Below are 20,359 nucleotides of genomic sequence, written 5' to 3'. Positions count from 1 at the left end.
CCCAATCGCAAGCGCTGAAGTGCAGGGCCGGGCCGAGGCATAGGCTGGAGAGGCTCCAGCCTCAGGACACAGTGTAGGAGGGGGCGCACAATTTATTCAGCTGTCATTCCTAATTGTGTTTGAAGCAGAAAGAAATAAGAAAAGGAGATACATGGAAGGGACTACAAGCCAGATAACTAAAGATAAAGGTGTTGGGGGCCCTGGGGTGCCCCTTAGTCTAATAGCAATCAGTGTGTGCCGGCTGGGGTGGAGGGATGGAGGGGCGCACTTTGGTGTCTCAGCCTTGAGTGCTGGAGGACCTTGTCCCGGCTCTGCTGAAGTGGGACCACCATCATAGGGTTCCACTGCCGTAGCACTTTCCCGATTGCCGGCAAAACACAATCATCTTTAAAAATGTCAGTAGGTCCCAGGCCAGATGCTCCTGAAATCTTCAGTGAATGTCCCATAGTGATGGGACCCAGGTCATTCTGAAGGCAGAGTGAGGCTTCAATGTAGCAACCAAATCCACTGCAGTCCCTTCTGAGCCAAGGGGAAGATGCTGCCATGCTTCTCATTATTCCACATGAAAAATAACTTGGCCATGTGATTATCTATGTGTAATTTCTGGAACTAGGCCAGCAGCTAGTACTGTCCGTTCCGCCATCTGACTCTGGCCCAGTGCACACAGAGAGGATTTGGATGCGATCCGCCGGCCGCATCCGCCTGTTAATGCGCTTGGGTAATGTATTTCAATGGGCTGGTGCACACCAGAGCGGTAGGCGTTTTGCAGAAACTACTCCCGGGCTGCAGCATTTTTTTGGATTTCGGAGGCATTTCTGCCTCCAATGTTAAGTATAGGAAAAACGCAAAACGCTTGATAAAAACGCCAGCTCAGAGCGGATTTCCAGGCGTTTGTTACAGTAGCTGTTCAGTAACAGCTACTGTAACAATATCTGTAATCTGCTATACAAAAACGCTACACAGAACGCCTTATAATAATAAGAAAAACGCTTCAAAAATCACTAGAGTTTTACGGATCTGCTAGCGGTTTTTGGTGTGCACTAGGCCCAAGGCCTCTGTCAGATAAGTGGCTGAACTGTGCGCCTTTTTGAGCAGCTTAGCCTCCTGGTTGCTGCCTACGTGCGCCATTCATGTGCAATTGGATGGTTGTCCGTCCAGCGCAGATACAGAGTGCTCCAGACTGAGCAGGAGAGCAGCTGACTGGTGATCTGCCAGACTGAACAAAGGCCATAGACTACTAGCTCATTCATAGACCTCTATGCTCCATATTCTGCAGATTAATGCTGCAGGAAATAGGAGAAATGCTTGAATAGTCTACATAAACCGCATCAAAAACAGCTCCACCATACTTTCAATGAAGTGTTAAAGCTCCGTAAGAATATTGAAGTAAACGTGAGATGTCGAGGGAGAAAAATATACATACCTGGGGCTTCCTCCAGGCTGATTGCTCCCTCGTCGTCCTCAGCCGCCACCTGCATCGTCTGCAATTGGCCTAAAAATCTCTCTGGTCTGGGGCACTCTGGACATGCGCAACCCAGCCGCGCACACACCCATCACAACTGTGCGCACGCCCATCACAATCGGTGAAAGGAGCACGACGGAGTAGTATGTGGCCAGTCTGAGCTTGTGCTGACTGGCCCAGACTGGAGGACTTTCTGGGGCCAATGGCAGACAGCGAGGGATCGATCAGTTTGAAAGGGGCTGGAGGAAGCCTCAGGTAATGTATATTTTTCTCCCTTGCTGTTTTAGGAACCCTTTAATATCAGTGAGCCACCAAATGTCCACTTGACAACCCAAGATTAGATTATGCAGTGCTGTTCCTACCTGGGTTGCAGTCTGTAAGCAGTGAGCAGATAGAGAGGAGAACTTTAGAAATGGTTAATGCTGGGCTCCAGTTGTCTTTCAGGATATCGAGACAGATGACTCCTTGGCTGTTAATGTTGCAGTGGTAAATCCTTGTCCGAAATGTCACCTGTAGAAAGGAGACATTCACAAGCTTATAAAACAGTAAAAATCTAGAAATCTGCAATGTTACTAGGTAGGACTTGTTCACCCCGGCAGTGGTGCCAAGTGGTACGTACAGCACTGCTGTTGGCTGTGGTACAGTAATGCCTAGTACACACCACACAATTTTCTGTTTATTTTCTGTAAAGTACTGGTAGAGACTGGTCATCTCTGGTGCATTGTCTTCTGGTTATCTCCTGCTGAGTGGAACTGAGTGGATGCCTAATTGCTAGGCAGATAGATGGTTAGATAGATAATTTCCAACATGTTGGAAATTATCTGGCAGGTAAATCTAACAGAAAATTGTATGGTATGTACCTAGCATAAAGGCTCGTACACACACGTCGGATTTTTGCAAACGACGGGTCGTTCGGACGTCAAATCGGGCGTGTGTACAGTTTGTTGTTCAGCTGATAAGACTGGACTTGAACGATCCGCCACAGGCCCGATTTGACGTCCAAACGACGGGTCGTTTGCAAAAATCCGACATGTGTATGTCGCTTAAGACGTACAGCCAAATTCAATGCAAGTGAATGGAGCTGCCAAAATCCACTGCATCAAAATGCGCTTAAAGGACAGCTGTAACGAGAGGGATGTGGAGGCTGCCATATTTATTTCCTTTTAAGCAATACAAATTGCCTGGCTGTCTAGCTGATCCTCTGCCTCTAATACTTTCAGCCATAGACCCTGAACAAGCATGCAGCAGATCAAATTTTTCAGACATTATTGTCAGATCTGACAAGATTAGTTGCATGCTTGTTTCTGCTGCTATTCAGACACTACTGCAGCCTAATAGATCAGCAGGGCTACCAGGCAACTGGTATTGTTTAACAGGAAATAGATATGGTAGCCTCCATATGCCTCTCACTTCAGTTATCCTTTAAAGAGAATACAAGTTGAGAGATATGGAGGCTGACATTTACTTTCTTTTAAATACTGAAGCTAATCCAGTCAGACATGAGTCACTACAATGTCTCTTTAACCATTTAATGGCATGCATACGTATTAAAACGTCATGCTTTAGCCTATTAATGGCAACATGACGTTTTAATACGTCGCACGTGTCGGCGTCGCTACCGCCGCCATTACCGTCGGGTTTCCGTGCTATGTGATTGGGGAAGAGGACCGAGCGGTCCTCTACCCAATCGCAGTGCCTGGAGTGAATGGACGTAACCGCGAACGGCGGCTACGTCCATTCACAAAAACAGGAAATTGTTACAAGTTTAATAAAGTGTAAAAAAAAAATAAAACAAAAAAAAAAGTGATCACTTCCTATTACGGAGTGTGTTCACTACCGCCATCTTGTGGCCAAAAAGTATATTACACATACATAATATGTACATACACAGTATTAATAAATTAATACAGTGTTTCCCAACCTTTTCCGGCCCGGGGAACACTTTCTGACCAAGAAAAGTGGGGGGGCTGGGTGGGTGTTTGCGCGACCTAGTGGACAGTGCCGTGCGCAGCAGGCTATGGGGGGGGGGGGGGGGGGGGGCGGCTGCATAGCTAGCATAGTTGCCCCAGTGCAGGAGGGAGTTTAGTTGCCTCAGTATAGCTAGTATAGTGCCCCCAGTATAGCCAGTATAGTGCCCCCAGTATAGCCAGTATAGTGCCCCAGTATAGCCAGTATAGTGCCCCAGTATAGCCAGTATAGTGCCCCAGTATAGCCAGTATAGTGCCCCAGTATAGCCAGTATAGTGCCCCAGTATAGCCAGTATAGTGCCCCAGTATAGCCAGTATAGTGCCCCAGTATAACCAGAATAGTGCCCCAGTATAACCAGAATAGTGCCCCAGTATAACCAGAATAGTGCCCCAGTATAGCCAGAATAGTGCCCCAGTATAGCCAGAATAGTGCCCCAGTATAGCCAGAATAGTGCCCCAGTATAGCCAGAATAGTGCCCCAGTATAGCCAGAATAGTGCCCCAGTATAGCCAGAATAGTGCCCCAGTATAGCTAGTATAGTGCCCCAGTACAGCTAGTATAGTGCCCCAGAATAGTGCCCCAGTATAGCGCCCCAGTATAGTGCCCCAGTATGGGTAGGTGGTGCCCCCCGCCCGTCCCTGCTATTACCCTAACAGCTGCCGCTCTGCCCTCTCCAACTCATGTGTTTATTCAAGGCAAGCAGCGTATCTCCCGGCTGCTCTGTGTGACGCGCAGGAAGCAGGGCAGCGGCTTCCTGTAGCGGCGATATGTATCGCCGTTACTATGGTAACCGAGCCCTGATTCCTGCGTGTCACACAGAGCAGCCGGGAGATACGCTGCTTGCCTTGAATAAACATATGCGCTGGAGAGGGGAGTGCGGCCGCTGCTAAGGTACAGTGCCGTGCGCAGCAGGCTATGGGGGGGGGGGGCTGCATAGCTAGCATAGTTGCCCCAGTGCAGGAGGGAGTTTAGTTGCCTCAGTATAGCTAGTATAGTGCCCCCAGTATAGCCAGTATAGTGCCCCCAGTATAGTGCCCCCAGTATAGATAGTATAGTGCCCCAGTATAGATAGTATAGTGCCCCAGTATAGCCAGAATAGTGCCCCCAGTATAGCCAGTATAGTGCCCCCAGTATAGCCAGTATAGTGCCCCCAGTATAGCCAGTATAGTGCCCCCGTATAGCCAGAATAGTGCCCCAGTATAGCCAGTATAGTGCCCCCAGTATAGCCAGAATAGTGCCCCCAGTATAGCTAGTATAGTGCCCCAGTATAGCCAGAATAGTGCCCCAGTATAGCCAGAATAATAGTGCCCCAGTATAGCCAGAATAGTGCCCCAGCATAGCCAGAATAGTGCCCCAGTATAGCCAGAATAGTGCCCCAGCATAGCCAGAATAGTGCCCCAGTATAGCCAGAATAGTGCCCCAGTATAGCCAGAATAGTGCCCCAGTATAGCCAGAATAGTGCCCCAGTATAGTGCCCCAGTATGGGTAGGTGGTGCCCCCCCGCCCGTCCCTGCTATTACCTTAACAGCTGCCGCTCTCCCCTCTCCAACGCATGTGTTTATTCAAGGCAAGCAGCGTATCTCCCGGCTGCTCTGTGTGACGCGCAGGAAGCAGGGCAGCGGCTTCCTGTAGCGGCGATATGCATCGCCGTTACTATGGTAACAGAGCCCTGATTCCTGCGCGTCACACAGAGCAGCCGGGAGATACGCTGCTTGCCTTGAATAAACACATGCGCTGGAGAGGGGAGAGCGGCCGCTGCTAAGGTAATAGCAGCGGCGGCCGCGGGGACGTGCCGGAGGGGGGGGGGGGGGGAAGAGGACGGCACACCAGGCAACATGCCGCGGCACACTGGTTGAAAACCGCTGAATTAATACATTACATTTCCAACACCCCCCCCCCCCCCCCCCCCAAAAAAAAAGAATCAGCTTCAAATACATAAATAGTTGCCTTAGGGACTTAGCTTTTTTCAATCTATACTTTATGTGGGAAAATTGAACATTTATTTTACTTTATTACATAGGGGCTTGTAATTATGGCCAGAACAAAAAAAAAAACAAAAAAAAAAAAACAGAAAAATAACACCTATATTTCCAAATAATATATTGTCACCATACATTGTGATAGGGACATAGTTTAAACGGTTTAATAATCAGGACAACTGGGCAAATAAAATGAGTTGGTTTTATCCAGTGGAGAATGTTTAATTTTAAAACTATAAATGGCTGAAATCTGAGAAATAATGATTTTTATCCATAATTTTTGTATATTTCCCATTAAAACGCATTTAGAATAAAAAAAATCTTAGCAAAATGTACTACCCACAGATAGCTTAATTGGTGGCGAAAAAAACGAGGTATAGATCATTTTCTTGTGAGAAGTTGTAATAAAGTTATTAGGGATTAAAAGGGAGGAGCGCTGACAGGTGAAAATTGCTCTGGTCCGTTAGGGTAAAAACCCTTGGGGATGAACTGGTTAATGCAAACTATATACAGCTTGGAGTTGGGCAATCAAATGCACTGTCTGCAAAGTTTCCAAGTTGCATACAATTTGCATGCAAGATGGGATTAGTCAAACCTCTTAAAAGAGCAGTAAGATGACAGGAGTGCAGCCAGAGCAATTTTACTTTCCTTTTTGCACCCTAAAAGTTTAAGTACAGCTTCCTTTTCCAGCAAACTTTTAATAATTCACATAGGACAAATAATGGCTGGAACCCACTACAACACTTTTGTTCTTTTTTGAGCGCTTAGGGATCGCTGTGAATTGCTAGCGATTTCCCTAAATGCTCTGCCAATAGTAATGGGCAGGATAGATTCCACTAGGACGATTGCGATTAAGCAATTTTAATTTAATATACATTTTAAACATGAGCTTCAGATGAAGAGAAGAAATTAACTATTAAATGGGGAACTATTGCTAAACAGCAGTTGCATTTCAGTCAGAAGACTGGTAATCATTATTGTATTTGTAGCTATTGTCTGACCTCTTGTGGCAAATCTCATGAACTGCAACTGTGATCCATTAAATCTTAAAGAGACTCCGTAACAAAAATTGCATCCTGTTTTTTATCATCCTACAAGTTCCAAAAGCTATTCTAATGTGTTCTGGCTTACTGCAGCACATTCTACTATCACCATCTCTGTAATAAATCAACTTATCTCTCTCTTGTCAGACTTGTCAGCCTGTGTCTGGAAGGCTGCCAAGTTCTTCAGTGTTGTGGTTCTGTGATGAATCTCCCCCCTCCAGGCCCCTCTCTGCACTATTTAGATTAGGGCAGCTTCTCTCTTCTCTCTTATCTTTTACAAGCTGGATAAATCCTCCTCTGAGCTGGCTGGGCTTTCACATACTGAGGAATTACATACAGGCAGATCTGTCTGCACTCTGCAGGAATAAACAGCCTGACACTTCAGTGGAAGATAGCGGCAGGGGGAAAGAAACACACAAATGATCTCTTGAGATTCAAAAGGAAGGGTGCATACAGCCTGCTTGTGTATGAATGTATTTTCTATGTGTGGACATACTGTACATCAACCTACTTCCTGTTTTGGTGGCCATTTTGTTTGTTTATAAACAAACTTTTTAAAACTGTTTTTAACCACTTTTAATGCGGCGAGGAGCGGCGAAATTGTGACAGAGGGTAATAGGAGATGTCCCCTAACACACTGATATGTTTACTTTTGTGCGATTTTAACAATACAGATTCTCTTTAAGATAAACAGCACTGATCGGAAAAAGTCTTGCCAACATTTCCTGACAGTCCTGCTGACCCTTTCGGGAATCCATAGATTAGGTAGGAGTACTTTCACAGTGACAGGTTTCGTTGTAATGGACACAGTTTAGTGCTCTATAACTTGGTGCGATTTACAGACTATGACCAGTTCACACCTCATCAGTTGTGAAGCATCCGAGTTAGTCGTCACAGAGCATGCAGTGCATTGTTAGCACAAACTAGGTTTTGTCAATCCAGGTTCACATTGGTCAGTTGCTTCTTTGCAGGCCTCTACAAATGTTACTTGTACAGTGGAACCTTGGTTTGTAAGCATAATTCGTTCCTGAAACAGGTTTGTAATCCAAAGCACTCTTATATCAAAGCACATTTTCCCATAAGAATTCATGGAAACCGAGGTAATTTGTTCCACAATTCAAAAACATTTAGTCCGTACACTCAGATTAAGTACAAGTACAATCCTGCAGCGTCAAAGGGAGCACTATTGGCTTAGTTGTGATGACATGATACTTATTTTTTTGCTTGTATATCAAGTCATAATTGCTCAAAAATGTTTGCTTGTATTGCAAAGCGCTCTTAAACCAAGTTACTCTCAATCCAAGTTTTTACTTGCAACGCCCCAGCATGAAAACCAGCCTAACACGCCTGAACAAACATGCAGTAGTAGAGATGATGTCAGTGATGACACCTAATCCACACTTCATTCCCAGTGATTCAGAGAGCAGGCATCTGAACTGAGTATCATCTTCATCATTACTTTTTCTCTTTGGAAACACAACTTGCCTGACTACTGGGGAAAAGAAAATGGCTGAATCATATCTAAGAGCTGCCGAACATTTAAAGTGTAACGGTGGGGCATAAAATAAAAAAAAAAATTCTTCATTTTTATCTAGTAAACAAGTAATAAGGACGCTAACCAGGCAATCCAAAAGTTTAAAAAAAAAAAAAAAAATCACTCTTATTTTTCTTGTTGATAAATTATCATTACCTAGTTTACCTGGCTCTTATTTGGTACATTGCCGCACAAAAGGAAGTTGCAGGGCATGTGGTGGTTTATTTATTTATTTTTTTTTGCTTCTTTACTCTCCCCTCAAACTTAACTAATGCAGCCTGATTGGCTGAAGCCTCTTTCCCTCGTGTCTTCCCCTCCCACACTTCTTTTCCTCTCTGATTGGCCAATATTTCTCATGCTGAGACAATGCACTTTCTATTGCAGAGCTGGGTGGAGAGTGCCTGAAGACTGGCAGGAGGGTGGGCAATGGATACACAATCAGGCAGAGGAGAGCAAGGGAGGAAATTACATCAGAATTGGCTTCAAGATAGTTAAAATGGAGAATCCCATTTTCTCTTTTTTTTTTACTATAGAAAAATTACTCAAATCAAAACGTGGACAGTGCAATACATATGTTCTGTAAGTAGAGCAAGTATTTATCTACTTAAAAAAATAATAATTCTGAGATAGTATGGCTGACAGCTCCTCAGTGTTCTCCCCAGGCTTTATTAAGTGGGTGGGCCACCCGGCTGTTTTGAAACCCCGACGGCACCATTTTTCATAGTATTTGTCTCTGAACGGCGATCTTCCAGAAAATGGCGGCCGCGCAGCCTGAGCCAGGGGCCCTTTTCTAGCTCACAGTGGAGTAAGCCCCTCTCCCAGCCTCGCGGCGACAGGTGAAGTGGGCGGGATGAGTCAGAGTACCCCATGCCTGTCCGCACCGGCCAATAGGAGGCTGCCTCACCGTGGACCCACTCTGCACTGCGGTCACATGGTGATGTGATATCACCAGGGTCCTAGCGCTGCCGTGCGGCAAACTGGAGAATAACAATGTCACAGAGGATCAAGAGTATGCCAGAAATACTTGAAAAGTTAAATACATGCCCTGAATTCCGGTGTTATTTTAATTTCATGTTTTAAGCCCCAACTCTAGCAAAATATTTGTGACTGGTGGGGGTGTGCTGAGTCAGGTTGCATGCGTTTGCAGTTCCAAAACAGTTTCATGCACTTCTCTCCTGGTTATTCCCTATCAGGAGAGGGATATAATCGTAATATGCTATTTTGTATTTCTGATCCATTATTTTGTTTTTTTCTCTATAATTAGCTTTTTAGGATTGATCAAATATTTGGTAAGGGGTTAATCAGATTTCGAAGGAGAGATGACAGCTGATTAATCAGCTATTGGGTAATTAATTTTGTTTGTTAATATAATCGATCCTTTCAAAGTTATTATTCTGCATAGAGGATTTCTGCCAGTTAAGAAGCAAAATATTACTCTGAAAATGAATCAATGCAAATTCTCAGGGTTCTTTTACACCGTGTCTGTTGTATTCCTTTGCAACGGGGGTAATGACAAAGAGTAATAGTTGTTATACTCACAAACATGGGTCACCAATAGGCAACCACTGTAAAAGGCAGGTGGGGAGATTATCCTGACCCCACTCAGGAATAAGAAGTCACTCTCTGTAGATAGTAGAAAAGGGTCGCAACCCTCCACCAAGGGTGGATACAATATTATATAAGAGAGAACAGAGGCGCCAAAAGATTAAAAGGGGTTTAAAGGAGCTTAAAAGCCAAAACTTGGTAATTAGAGGAGGCAGTGGTGGACTTACCCCTCCAAGCAGACACAACACGACTGTACATTCAGCAGAGGCGCTGAGTGTCGTTTGTTTTGCTAGATGCTGTAACTCTTTTTTTCTATTGCCTGAGGAAGCGGGCGCTGACCCGTGAAATGCGTTGCTTTGTTTTATCTGGAGTTCGTTAATAAATAGACTGAATGTACAGTCGTGTTGTGTCTGCTTGGAGGGGTAAGTCCACCACTGCCTCCTCTAATTACCAAGTTTTGGCTTTTAAGCTCCTTTAAAACCCCTTTTATCCTTTTGGCGCCTCTGTTCTCTCTTATATAATATTCCTTTGCAACGCATAATATAATCACATCAGCATTACCCCGCATGCAATGCCTTGCAGTGGACCCGCCCCCAGTGATTGGCACGCGTGTCGCTGGCTGGCAGAGGAAGATGGAGGAATCTGGCCGATCAGCAGGGATGAGTACCACGGCCTGCGCCCTTTCTGACAGGGGGTGCTGAAGCTGGGTGAGATCTACGGGAAGCAGCCGAGGATCGGATTTCACACCATACAATCTAAGGAGCGATCTGCTTCTATACTATCCATGAGGGGAAGGAAGGGGGGACCTACCTACCCACCAGCCTGATCTTCCTACTCACTCACCCGGCCCATTAGCCACCAGCCTGACCTACTTACCCACCCATCCCACTAGCCACCAGCCTCACCTACATACCTAGCAAAAAAAAAAAATCAGGGCCCTTTTGAGTTACTGTTAGAGTAGTTAGCTACGCCCATGTCCTGGTCATGCTCATTTTCCAGCACATCATAGCCACGCCCATTTTACGCCACCCTGCTGGAAACAAATTCTGGGGAGAACACTGCTCCTCTAACAGGCAGCAGTGTGCATTTATCATATACCAGCATTGATCTGACTGCTGTCAATTCTGCTTCTCAGTTGTACAAAAATTCAGAAAAAGATAATCACTACTAGCGTAGAGCAGATCTGTACACAATATGGTCTCATCACACAGTGCTCTTGAAAGAGGATGCAGAGCGACTGCATGCCTTTTGCAGGTATAAGACTGCAACACTACTGAACTTATTGTTAAACAGTAGCAAGTAAGCATCTATAACAATTTCAGGGAACGTAGATTATGGAACAAGTGGTCACTAACAGCATTAATTTAGCAATACAGTTGCTGAGTAGTAAATAACAGCCACATGCAGATCAGGAGCAGTCAATGCTTCCTGAACAGGGACCTGTTGGTCACAGCACTTGTTCCTAGTTTCTCCAGAATCCTGTATTTACTGAACTCTGGCATCTATTACTACCTGAGCATGGGATAAATGCCAGGAGCAATATGAGGAAGACCAGAGCAGTTAGTGGTGATTGTAGTGGTAGGAGGTAGTGGTGGCAACTCGGGCCAAACCATCTGTGTGAAGGTGCTCTAATGCAGTACAGTATATAATACAATAAATCTTGTTATAATAAACTGATATAGTAAACTCTGTCCCCAGGTCCCAGCCACGCACCAGTATATATAAGGTATGATGATTTTTGATATCGTAAAATTCTGATATAGTAAAATTCTGATAAACTACTTGGCCAGGTCCCTTGAAGTTTACTAAAGTAGATGTTATTGTATACACCCATACAGATTAGTCACAACATTAAAATCACTGACGTGAATAACATTTTGTTATACTGGCACCTGTGAGGGCTTGAGGTATAATTAGGCAGCAAATACGAACAGTTTGTACTTGAAGCGGAACCTGAAGTGAGAGGAATATGAAAGCTTTCATATGTACGTACTTTATACAGCTAGGCAATCTGCAATGTTTTAAAGGTACCCATACATCAGAATATGTATGGGCAGATCAACCAAGAGACAGATCTCTCTGATCGAATCTGATCAAAGAGAGATCTGTTGCCTGCCCATACACTGTAGACTGATTCCTGGTTGCTTTCAGCATGAAATCTCTCGGGAATCGGCCTTTTGACGTTTAGTGGCCACCACCTACCAAAAGAGGTCCCAAGACCACGGATTACAGTGCCTATACCACAGATGTCGAACGCCAGGCCTGGAGGGCCAGATCCATGCCAGTGTTTAGGGTGGAGTGAGAAGAGTAATGTGTTTTACCTGATGGACCACAACTTTCCTGATTCAGACCCATTAATTAATTTGAGCTGTGTAAAAAGGTGTGAGGACCTCGGCCCTCGAAGGACCAGTTTGACATCCCTGGCCTATGCTGACTTGTTCACTGCTGACAGGGATTACAAATGGGCACATGAGAATCAGAACTGGACCATGGAGCAATGGTGGAAGGTGGCTCAATCTGATGAATACATTTTAATCAATCCAATTCCCCAGATCTCAGTCTGATTTGCCATCTGTGAGATTTGTTGAGAAAACAAGTCCAAACCAGTACATCCCTCTCAAATCACAGGACCCAAATGATCTACTGCAAATGTCTTGGTGCCAGATACCACAGGAACCCTCCAGATGTCCTGAAGGGTCAGACATGTTTTGGCAGTTCAAAGAGGACCAGCACAATCCAAGAGGCGTTTGAAATATTTCAGCAGATCAGTGTATATAAACAGAGCTCTACGCGTTCAGCTACTTTGTGAAAAATATTGAATTTTTGAGATCTCAACTGTTATTGTAAAATATGTTCAGGGATTCCCTGAACAGCAGAAATTGTGCTTTTATCATGAAAAGTAATACTTCGCTTCACACAGCATTGTTTGATATAATGGTATATAATATGAATAATGAACATGCAGTTAGATACAAATTGCAAGTTAACAGCAGGTAGTAGTTACTGTAATGCTTCCCCACTAGTATGAAAACCCGCAATCCCAGACACATCAGAAATGTGATGAACAAATTTAAAGCACTTGTAAATACTGACTTTCGTTCCTCCTCTCTGCTTCTTTCCAGTCTAACTGTATGCACGATAGAAGAATCTTCACTACAGGCATGTTACTGGCATTACATGTTACTGGCATTACTGGCATGTTAAACACGCCACTCCTTCTGGATTGGTTCTTCCATTATTAACAGGGCCTCTACTCCCTCCCCTTCGTCTGATTTGCAAAGATTCTCACCAATTGAAGCTCTCTTTCTCATCTTTCACCAATGATAAGCTTGCCGTCATGACTAATTGTTGATACTTGTCCTAAAGAAATAAAGCCCCATCATTCAACTCAGAGCTTTTCCCAACAGAGCTGCATACATCACAGTTGGCAGTCATATCAGCTGTTTGGCCTGGTACACACCAGAGGCGTTTTTCTGAGCGTTTTGAGTTTTTAAATCTGCTGTTAATGTTATCCTATGTGTCTGTGCACACTGGAGCAATGCGGTTTTGTAAAAAAACCCATAGCATTACATTGGGAAGAGCTTTTAGAGGTTTCAAAAGCTCTTCCCAATGTAATGCTATGGGTTTTTTTTTACAAAACCTCATTGCTCCAGTGTGCACAGACACATAGTATGCAGGAGAACAGAGGCGCCAAAAGGATAAAAGGAAGCTAAATGAGCTTAAAAACCAAATTCTTGGTAAATAGAGGAGGTAGTGGTGGACTTACCTCCTCCAAGTAGACACACGACTGTAGTAAACACAGTTAATATATTTTATTTATGAACTCCAAATATGCAATGCGTTTTGCAGGTTTGATCCCGCCTCATCAGGCAATAACAACGGAGCAATAGCATATGTGGTCAGTAGAAGAGCCAGGCACCTCTGTGAATGTAATGGTATGGGTTTTTTTTTACAAAACCTCATTGCTCCAGTGTGCACAGACACATAGGATAACAGTAGCAGCAGATTTAAAAACTCAAAACGCTCAGAAAAACTCCTCTGGTGTGCACCAGGCCTTTGTGTGATGCGCCAACACAGCCCTGCCATCTCCTGCCACTGAGACAGCCACCACCAATTGGGTTAGGCTGTTGGGCATAACTAAAATATCTAGTTATGTCTAAGCTGAGCCTTTTATGATTACTCTTTGTGTCACCCCTTCAGCTGGGCTTTCACAGGGAGCAACCCTTCATGTAGAATCTGCAGAGACAGCTAAAGTGTACCTGAGATGGGGGAACACATTGTTTTACTTACCTGGGGCTTTTCCAGCCCCTGTAGCCCTACAGGTCCACCGGTTCCCACTTGGTTCTCAGCTGAAAGCTTGCCGACCGTACGAGTCATGAGCTAGTGTGTATGTGCAGCCCCGTGCCTCCTCAATGGTGCTTAACGGCCGATCTTAGAGGGGCACAGCAGGGCAAACCGGGAGGGACTTGTAAGGCTGCAAGATGCCCCAAATACAGTAAGTATAATAGTTGCCCCACAGTATACCCGGGGAGGGGGTGGGGGGTGGGTTTGTTTGAAGTTCTAACACACATGATCAATACACAGAATGATCTTGGCTACATCCTTCTTTTGCTTCATACAGGGCAACTTTTCTCATCATCCCACTGGCATGTCTAACACCGCGCACCCACAATCGCTCTGCGCACGCACCGTGCAGAAGAGGCTACTGGGGGGCATTTAGGTAGCAAAGGAGGGAAACAGAGGAGAACCTGGGGAGCGGTGGGCAATAGGACATCTTCCCATACATGCCCGCTCTGTTTTTTCCAACAGAGTTCAGCTCTGGTATCTTTGTGTGGGTTTAACATACCATCTACACTTCCCCAATCACACAAAAAGCAATAAATCAATAGTGGAGAGGCACCAAATTCCCTCATCTCAGTATAAAAAAAAAAAAAAAAAAAAAAAAAAGAACGCTTGTGCCTCTTTTCCTCAAACAGCTGTCAATGAATTTACCCCGTCAGCTGCCCCTGTCTACCGGCCAGGGGCTTGGTAGTGCTCAGCATGGGCAATGGACAGGTAGACCCCCATGGAGTTGCAGCCACCATGCTCAATCATATGAGAGGTTTTCATCCGCCGAGTGTCAAATGTGACATGCGCGGTGTTACCCAACACTTCATTCAGCTGCATGTAATTGCAACTAAATGGTGCTTGTGGCCGGCATCCAGGAGGCTGAACTGCTCAACAAATGAGCAGTTCACCCACCCATGGAAAAGTAGCCTCATATCAAAGGTTTTCACCAGCCTATAGCTCAGCTCATTGGTGGAGGGTATTACTTGGCTTCTATCAGGATAGGGTTCACTTTAAACTCTCCTACCCCAAATGTTTTGCAATTGGGGTTTTAAATATTACAATTTCAAAATATATTTCTCGTGCTTTAAAGAACAGTTTTCTTCATTTTGTCAGGATTGGACCTTCTAATTTCCACTTACTTTTTTAAAGTAGCACCTACAAGTTTGAGATGAGAATAAATGTAAACAAATGTAAAAATTGCCTCATCTTTAGTCATTTGCTCTCTAAGAGGTTTTAATCCCCTGGCGATATGATTATTTCCGGATTTTAGGGTCTTTTTAAAACGTTTCAGACCCTAAAATTAGGGGGAAAAAAATCATGCTGCCAGAATGCCTGCAGCAGCCCCTGCTCTCACTCACCTCCCTGGGCTCCAGCGCTGCAATTGTCCCTCCATCCTCCAGGTGGCGCAGTAACTCTGTAGTGAGATCACTGACAGCGATCTCACCAGAGTGATTCAGTGCCTAGGGGGACAGGAAAGAGAATGGCTACTGACGCCCCCCCTGGATTACGGCCAGGGAGGTTAATAGCCATCTGGCTGGCTCCTGCCCAATCTTCAGTTATTGTGACTGATATGTGACAGCCTCAGGACTACAGCAGGGCCTGTACTGGGTAACAGAAGAAAGGAAACTTACCTTAGGAGGTTTAAATGGATACTCTGGTGTGAATGTAATGTCCAGGAAGAAAACTCCTCCTTCATATACGGAACCAGGAGGACCAAGAATAGTAGACCGCCATTCATAAATATTGTCTCCTTTTGGGCCAGCACTATAAGAAAAAAAAAAATAAGAAAAACCTTGTAATGTGCATCCAGTAAAAGCTTGTAAGTTATTTCATGTATTACACCAAAATGTACTTCACCTTTAAGTGATTTTAGGACTGAATGACACAAGTCAGCATATAGCATACAGCAGCTGAACAGACGCGCTACCTAAAGAGAAATGGGAAGCTGGTTGGACCCAGTAAATGTAATTAAAGATGCTGAAATAGCACTGACTCAAGGTAGAATAATTTGGAAGCGGTCTTACTTGCAGCACCTCTTTATATATCATGTAATAGCCTCTTTATATCATGTAATATCACTAACACTGTTCTTAATGTTTTGGGGGAGGGGCGCATCCAAATTAAAACCACACAATTCCCTACTTCAAAAACGTAAATGAAATCTAAAGTGCAGCTCAAGGGCTAATGCACACTGGGGTTCGCATGTCTTGCAGTCCAGTCTCCTGCAGTGCCTTTCTGAAGAGGGGCATGACACACAGGCCAATTACCTGCTATAGCCACCAATTTCCCCTTAAAGGAATACTTAAGTCACCTAAAAAAAAAAAATGACTTACTCACCCGGGGCTCCCCTCAGCCCCCTGCAGCTGAACGGTGCCCTTTCCGTGTCCCTCCGATGCGCCTGGACTCGCCGGCGGCCACTTCCGGTTTGGCCGTCACCGGCCGACAGGCTGGGAACGCGGCTGATTATCCGCGTCCCCGGCCGCAATAGCGCCCTCTATAATGCTATTGCGGCCGGGGACACGGATAAGTGGCCGCCGGCGAGTCCTGGTGCATCGTAGGGACACGGCGAGGGCACTGTTCAGCTGCAGGGGGCTGAGGGGAGCCCCGGGTGAGTACAAGTCATTTTTTTTTAGGTGACTTAAGTATTTCTTTAACATTCTGAGCAATTCCAGAAGTTTAGAAGTTGGTGGGTTGGTCCAGCCCCAGACAGATACTCAATATTGTATCCATTGTTCCCTAAGGGAGAAAAGCATAGCATGAGACAGCATTTACACCAGGGTTGTCAAACTCCAGCCCTCCAGTGCCATTTTTGGCGCAGCTCATAACAGATGGGGTAAATCAGGAAAGTGTGGTTCATCAAGTAGAACACAATTTCTCTGCCCATCCTAAAAAAACACTGACATGAATATGGCCCTTGAGAATATAAGTTGGACAATCCTGATCTACACAGAAACCAGGATGGAGCTAGGAGGAGCAGTAAAGCCTGCTCAGAGTGTCTTGGGTCACCCCCAAAAGGAAGAGCCATCTTTCTGTCTCAGAGGAAAGTAATCATTTTATTTTTGGAGATAGAGAGGAGGAGATGCATTTGCTGTCAGTCAAATCATTGCTTTGTACTGTCTTCCGAGAACAGGAAAACTCTTGGAAAGACATGACCATATAAGATGGTTGCAAGCTTTTGGCATTGTAGAATAAAAACACCTCAAATATGAATTCCATGTTTTTATACACTAACATAAGAGTATGCGTTTATTCAGGTAATAATTACTGATACAGCTCTGTCAGGAAGCATGAATTACAGAATTCTCTAGAAAATGGATTGATTTCCCATCACTGGAAAAGCAGAGCTTCATTTGTCAGATTTCATTCAAGCATTCTGAATCAGCAGCAGACATGACCGTAAGAGGCAGCTAACAGCTTCTGTACAGTGGATAGGAAGCACTATATTAATGTGGGCAATAACCGTGGCATCTCACCTCTTATAAATTGCAATCCAACCTGCAATACACTGGAAAGTGGGCACAGCATTAAAGCACACCTGAACTGAGAGGGATATGGAGGCAGCCATTTTTATTTCCTTTTAAACAATACAAATTGCCTGGCTGTCCTGCCGATCCTCTGCCTCTGATACTTTTAGGCCTCTTTTACACGCAGCGAGTCACGTCGCAGTGGCAATTAAAATCAATGAGACATGACACACTGCCTGCGGTGTAAAGCAATGGAAGTGGCTCCAGGTACCACAGAAGTAACGCACAAGCTGCAGTGCCCTGCGACATCTGGTGCCCTTTGGGATTCGAGCAGAAGTTTTTTTTTTCTTCTTCGGTTCCACCGCAACTATTCAGCTGCAGAGCAATTGTTCCAATGTGCACCACAACCACTACAGTGTAAAAGGACCCCTTAGCCATATTCCCAGAATAAACATTCAAATCAGGTGTTTCTGACTAAAGCGTGACTATTAACTGCATGCTTGTTTCAGGTGTGTGACCCAGATACTACTGCAGTCAAAGATCATCAGGACACCAGGCAACTGGTACTGTTTAAAAAGGAAACAAAATGTGGCCACATCCACATCACTCTCAGTTCAGGTGTCCTTTAAGCATGTCAGTATGGCTCCTTGCCCTGTATTAAGGTAGCCATACACTGGTCGATTTGCCATTAGATCGACCAGCTGACAGCTCCCTATCTGATCGAATCTGATCAGAGAGGGATCGTATGGCTGCCTTTACTGAAAACAGATTGTGAATCGATTTCAGCCTGAAACCGATCACAAGCTGTGGAGCCGCCGCCGCCTGCCCCCCCCCCCCCCCCTGAATACATTACCTGAAGCTGGCTCCGGGTCCTCTTCTCCGCACTGCACCCCGCACCGCACCCCAGTGTACGCTGTGTCACTCCGTGACCAGGAAGTTCAAATAGAGCGCCCTCTATTTGAACTTCCTGGTTACTGGAGTGACACAGGAAGTTAATGTACGCTGGGATGGAAGCAAGAGCGGTGCAGCGCGGAGAAGATGCGGAGAAGACCCCCGGGAGCCAGCGTCAGGTAATGTATAACTGTATCGGATTGGCCGCCGCTAGCGACGCGCTCCCTACCCGCGGGCGATCGACGGAAGTAACCCGCACGGCGCGATCGACGGACCGATCCGATTTCAGGAGGAAATCGGATTGGCAGGTGCGTTTAGCGCGAACAATTGGCAGCTGATTCGATCCCAGTGATCGAATTTGCTGTCGAATCGGCTGCAAATCGGGCCAGTGTATGGCCAGCTTTAGTCTATGAACTGCAGAAAACTCAAACAGTAAAATACATTAGTGTAAGGCTAGTCATACATTATGCAAAATTTATCTGATTCAGTAAATGATATTTCCCCGATACAAGACTAATCAGACAACTGTAACAATACTGATCAGATTTCAGCAATTCTACAATTGGATATTAATTGGAATGCCACCACCATTAGCTTTGTACTTCTTGATGCAGTAGAAAACCATGCAGATAATCCATTCATCTACTACAATTGATAAAATAATGACCTTTTCTGTTGAAAGTTTAATAGATTTTTTTTAATTTTTTTTGCTAAATCAAGGAAGGCCCTAACCTATGTATCCAACTCAATTTTTTTTTATCTAATTAAATATGTAATGTTTGAAAAAAAAAAAACACCAAAAAAACATTGCCTAGTGTTTGCATGACTGAAAATGTTGATATGTGGTGAAATTAGGAGACCACTTAATCATGGCTCTAAAGAAAAACCCTGATGCAAGCTCAGGGCCGACACATAAGGTATTTAGCGGTTTCGACTTGTGATTTTCTTGTACGTTTCAAAAACACACAGAGCCTGCAGCAAACATGAAACTGAAGTCTGATGGCAAGGTCAGACAGTCACAGGTCAGAAGTGGCCACTGTTATGCTGTACATGAAGTAGACCATTTCCCTCATCTGTGCTGTTAAATGTAGAGGTCAAACCGGCTTGGACCAGAAGCTGCTTCAGTTGCAAGCTGCATGCAGCAGATTGTGTGCCCGGGTTACCTGGTAAAATGAGTCCCACACAATATTTTCTTTACAAAGGAGTAGACTCTGCTTTGAATTCATGCCAAGCTACATCATATCTGGCTTGTGCATGCAAATCGTTATGTAACCTTGAGGTGATGGGCTGAATGTGGATGAACAAAATGGCTTCAGACAGCTTGGTGTTTTATCAATGCAGTAGAAGTGGAGTGCACATTAATCTTCCTGTAGAGATGGAATTTCTGCCAAACTTAACCATATCTTGCAGCTCTGTTTAATTTTTGTAACGGAGTTCCCACCAATTTCTACAGTATTGCTCAGAACTGCTTATATTACTGAACCCTAGTTGCCACCTGACAATAAGTTTATCAACAGTTTGTAAAAATGGGCCCCTTTTTTCCTCCAATAGGGCATTATAATGAATAGCAGGGGCTGTTACAGAATTTGTTTAACAGGGAGAAAGCTAAAACTGAAGGTGATAGGTTGTCAACCCTGCCTTGGTGTGTAATTTCATACCAGTGTAAACACTGACATCTACAGGCAGTAAGCATTTTTGCAGCACTGTGCATATCCTCACAGGTAGTAACCTGCAGCATCACTCCTATTGTTGCATTTCACACAGTGTCCTAAAAATGTGCAATCCTGCAACATTACCCATTTCATATTAATATATACAGTGTCCTTAACAGGTAATATGTATGTAGTTCTGCTCAATTTATGCAGATATGCACAGAGATCACCACCAAGGGCTCATTTCCACTAGGAGCCACAGCAGTTTTCAAATTGGCTGCAGCTCCAGCCCGCATCACTAAGCCGTGTCTGCACTGCTATATGGATTCGCTGCGTGCTGCATAAATCTGCAGCATGCCGTCCAGATTTACACCATAGTGCGATCTGGATGGCAAGCCACTAGATAGGCAGCGTATGCGGGGAAATGCTGCCGGATTCTGAGTGGTGGAAATAGACCCCAACACAGAAGATGGAGAGGGCTAGCCAGCAGTCC

General features: G+C 44.8%; 1 protein-coding gene across 1 annotated transcript in view; it reads right to left on the bottom strand.

Annotated features, from left to right (window-relative positions):
* The window catches only part of UBE2E1 (ubiquitin conjugating enzyme E2 E1), a 91,877-nt gene that overhangs the window by 9,300 nt on the left and 62,218 nt on the right, over positions 1-20,359 (bottom strand). Inside the window, exons 3-4 of the mRNA XM_068236137.1 lie at positions 15,491-15,623; positions 1,825-1,972 (exon numbers count right to left, since the gene is read on the bottom strand). Coding sequence (XP_068092238.1) covers positions 1,825-1,972; positions 15,491-15,623 — 281 coding nt within the window. The remainder of the gene's footprint in view (positions 1-1,824; positions 1,973-15,490; positions 15,624-20,359) is intronic.

Source organism: Hyperolius riggenbachi, chromosome 5 (assembly GCF_040937935.1).
Source record: "Hyperolius riggenbachi isolate aHypRig1 chromosome 5, aHypRig1.pri, whole genome shotgun sequence".
Lineage (NCBI taxonomy): Eukaryota > Metazoa > Chordata > Amphibia > Anura > Hyperoliidae > Hyperolius > Hyperolius riggenbachi.
This window is presented reverse-complemented; position numbering and strand designations above follow the sequence as displayed.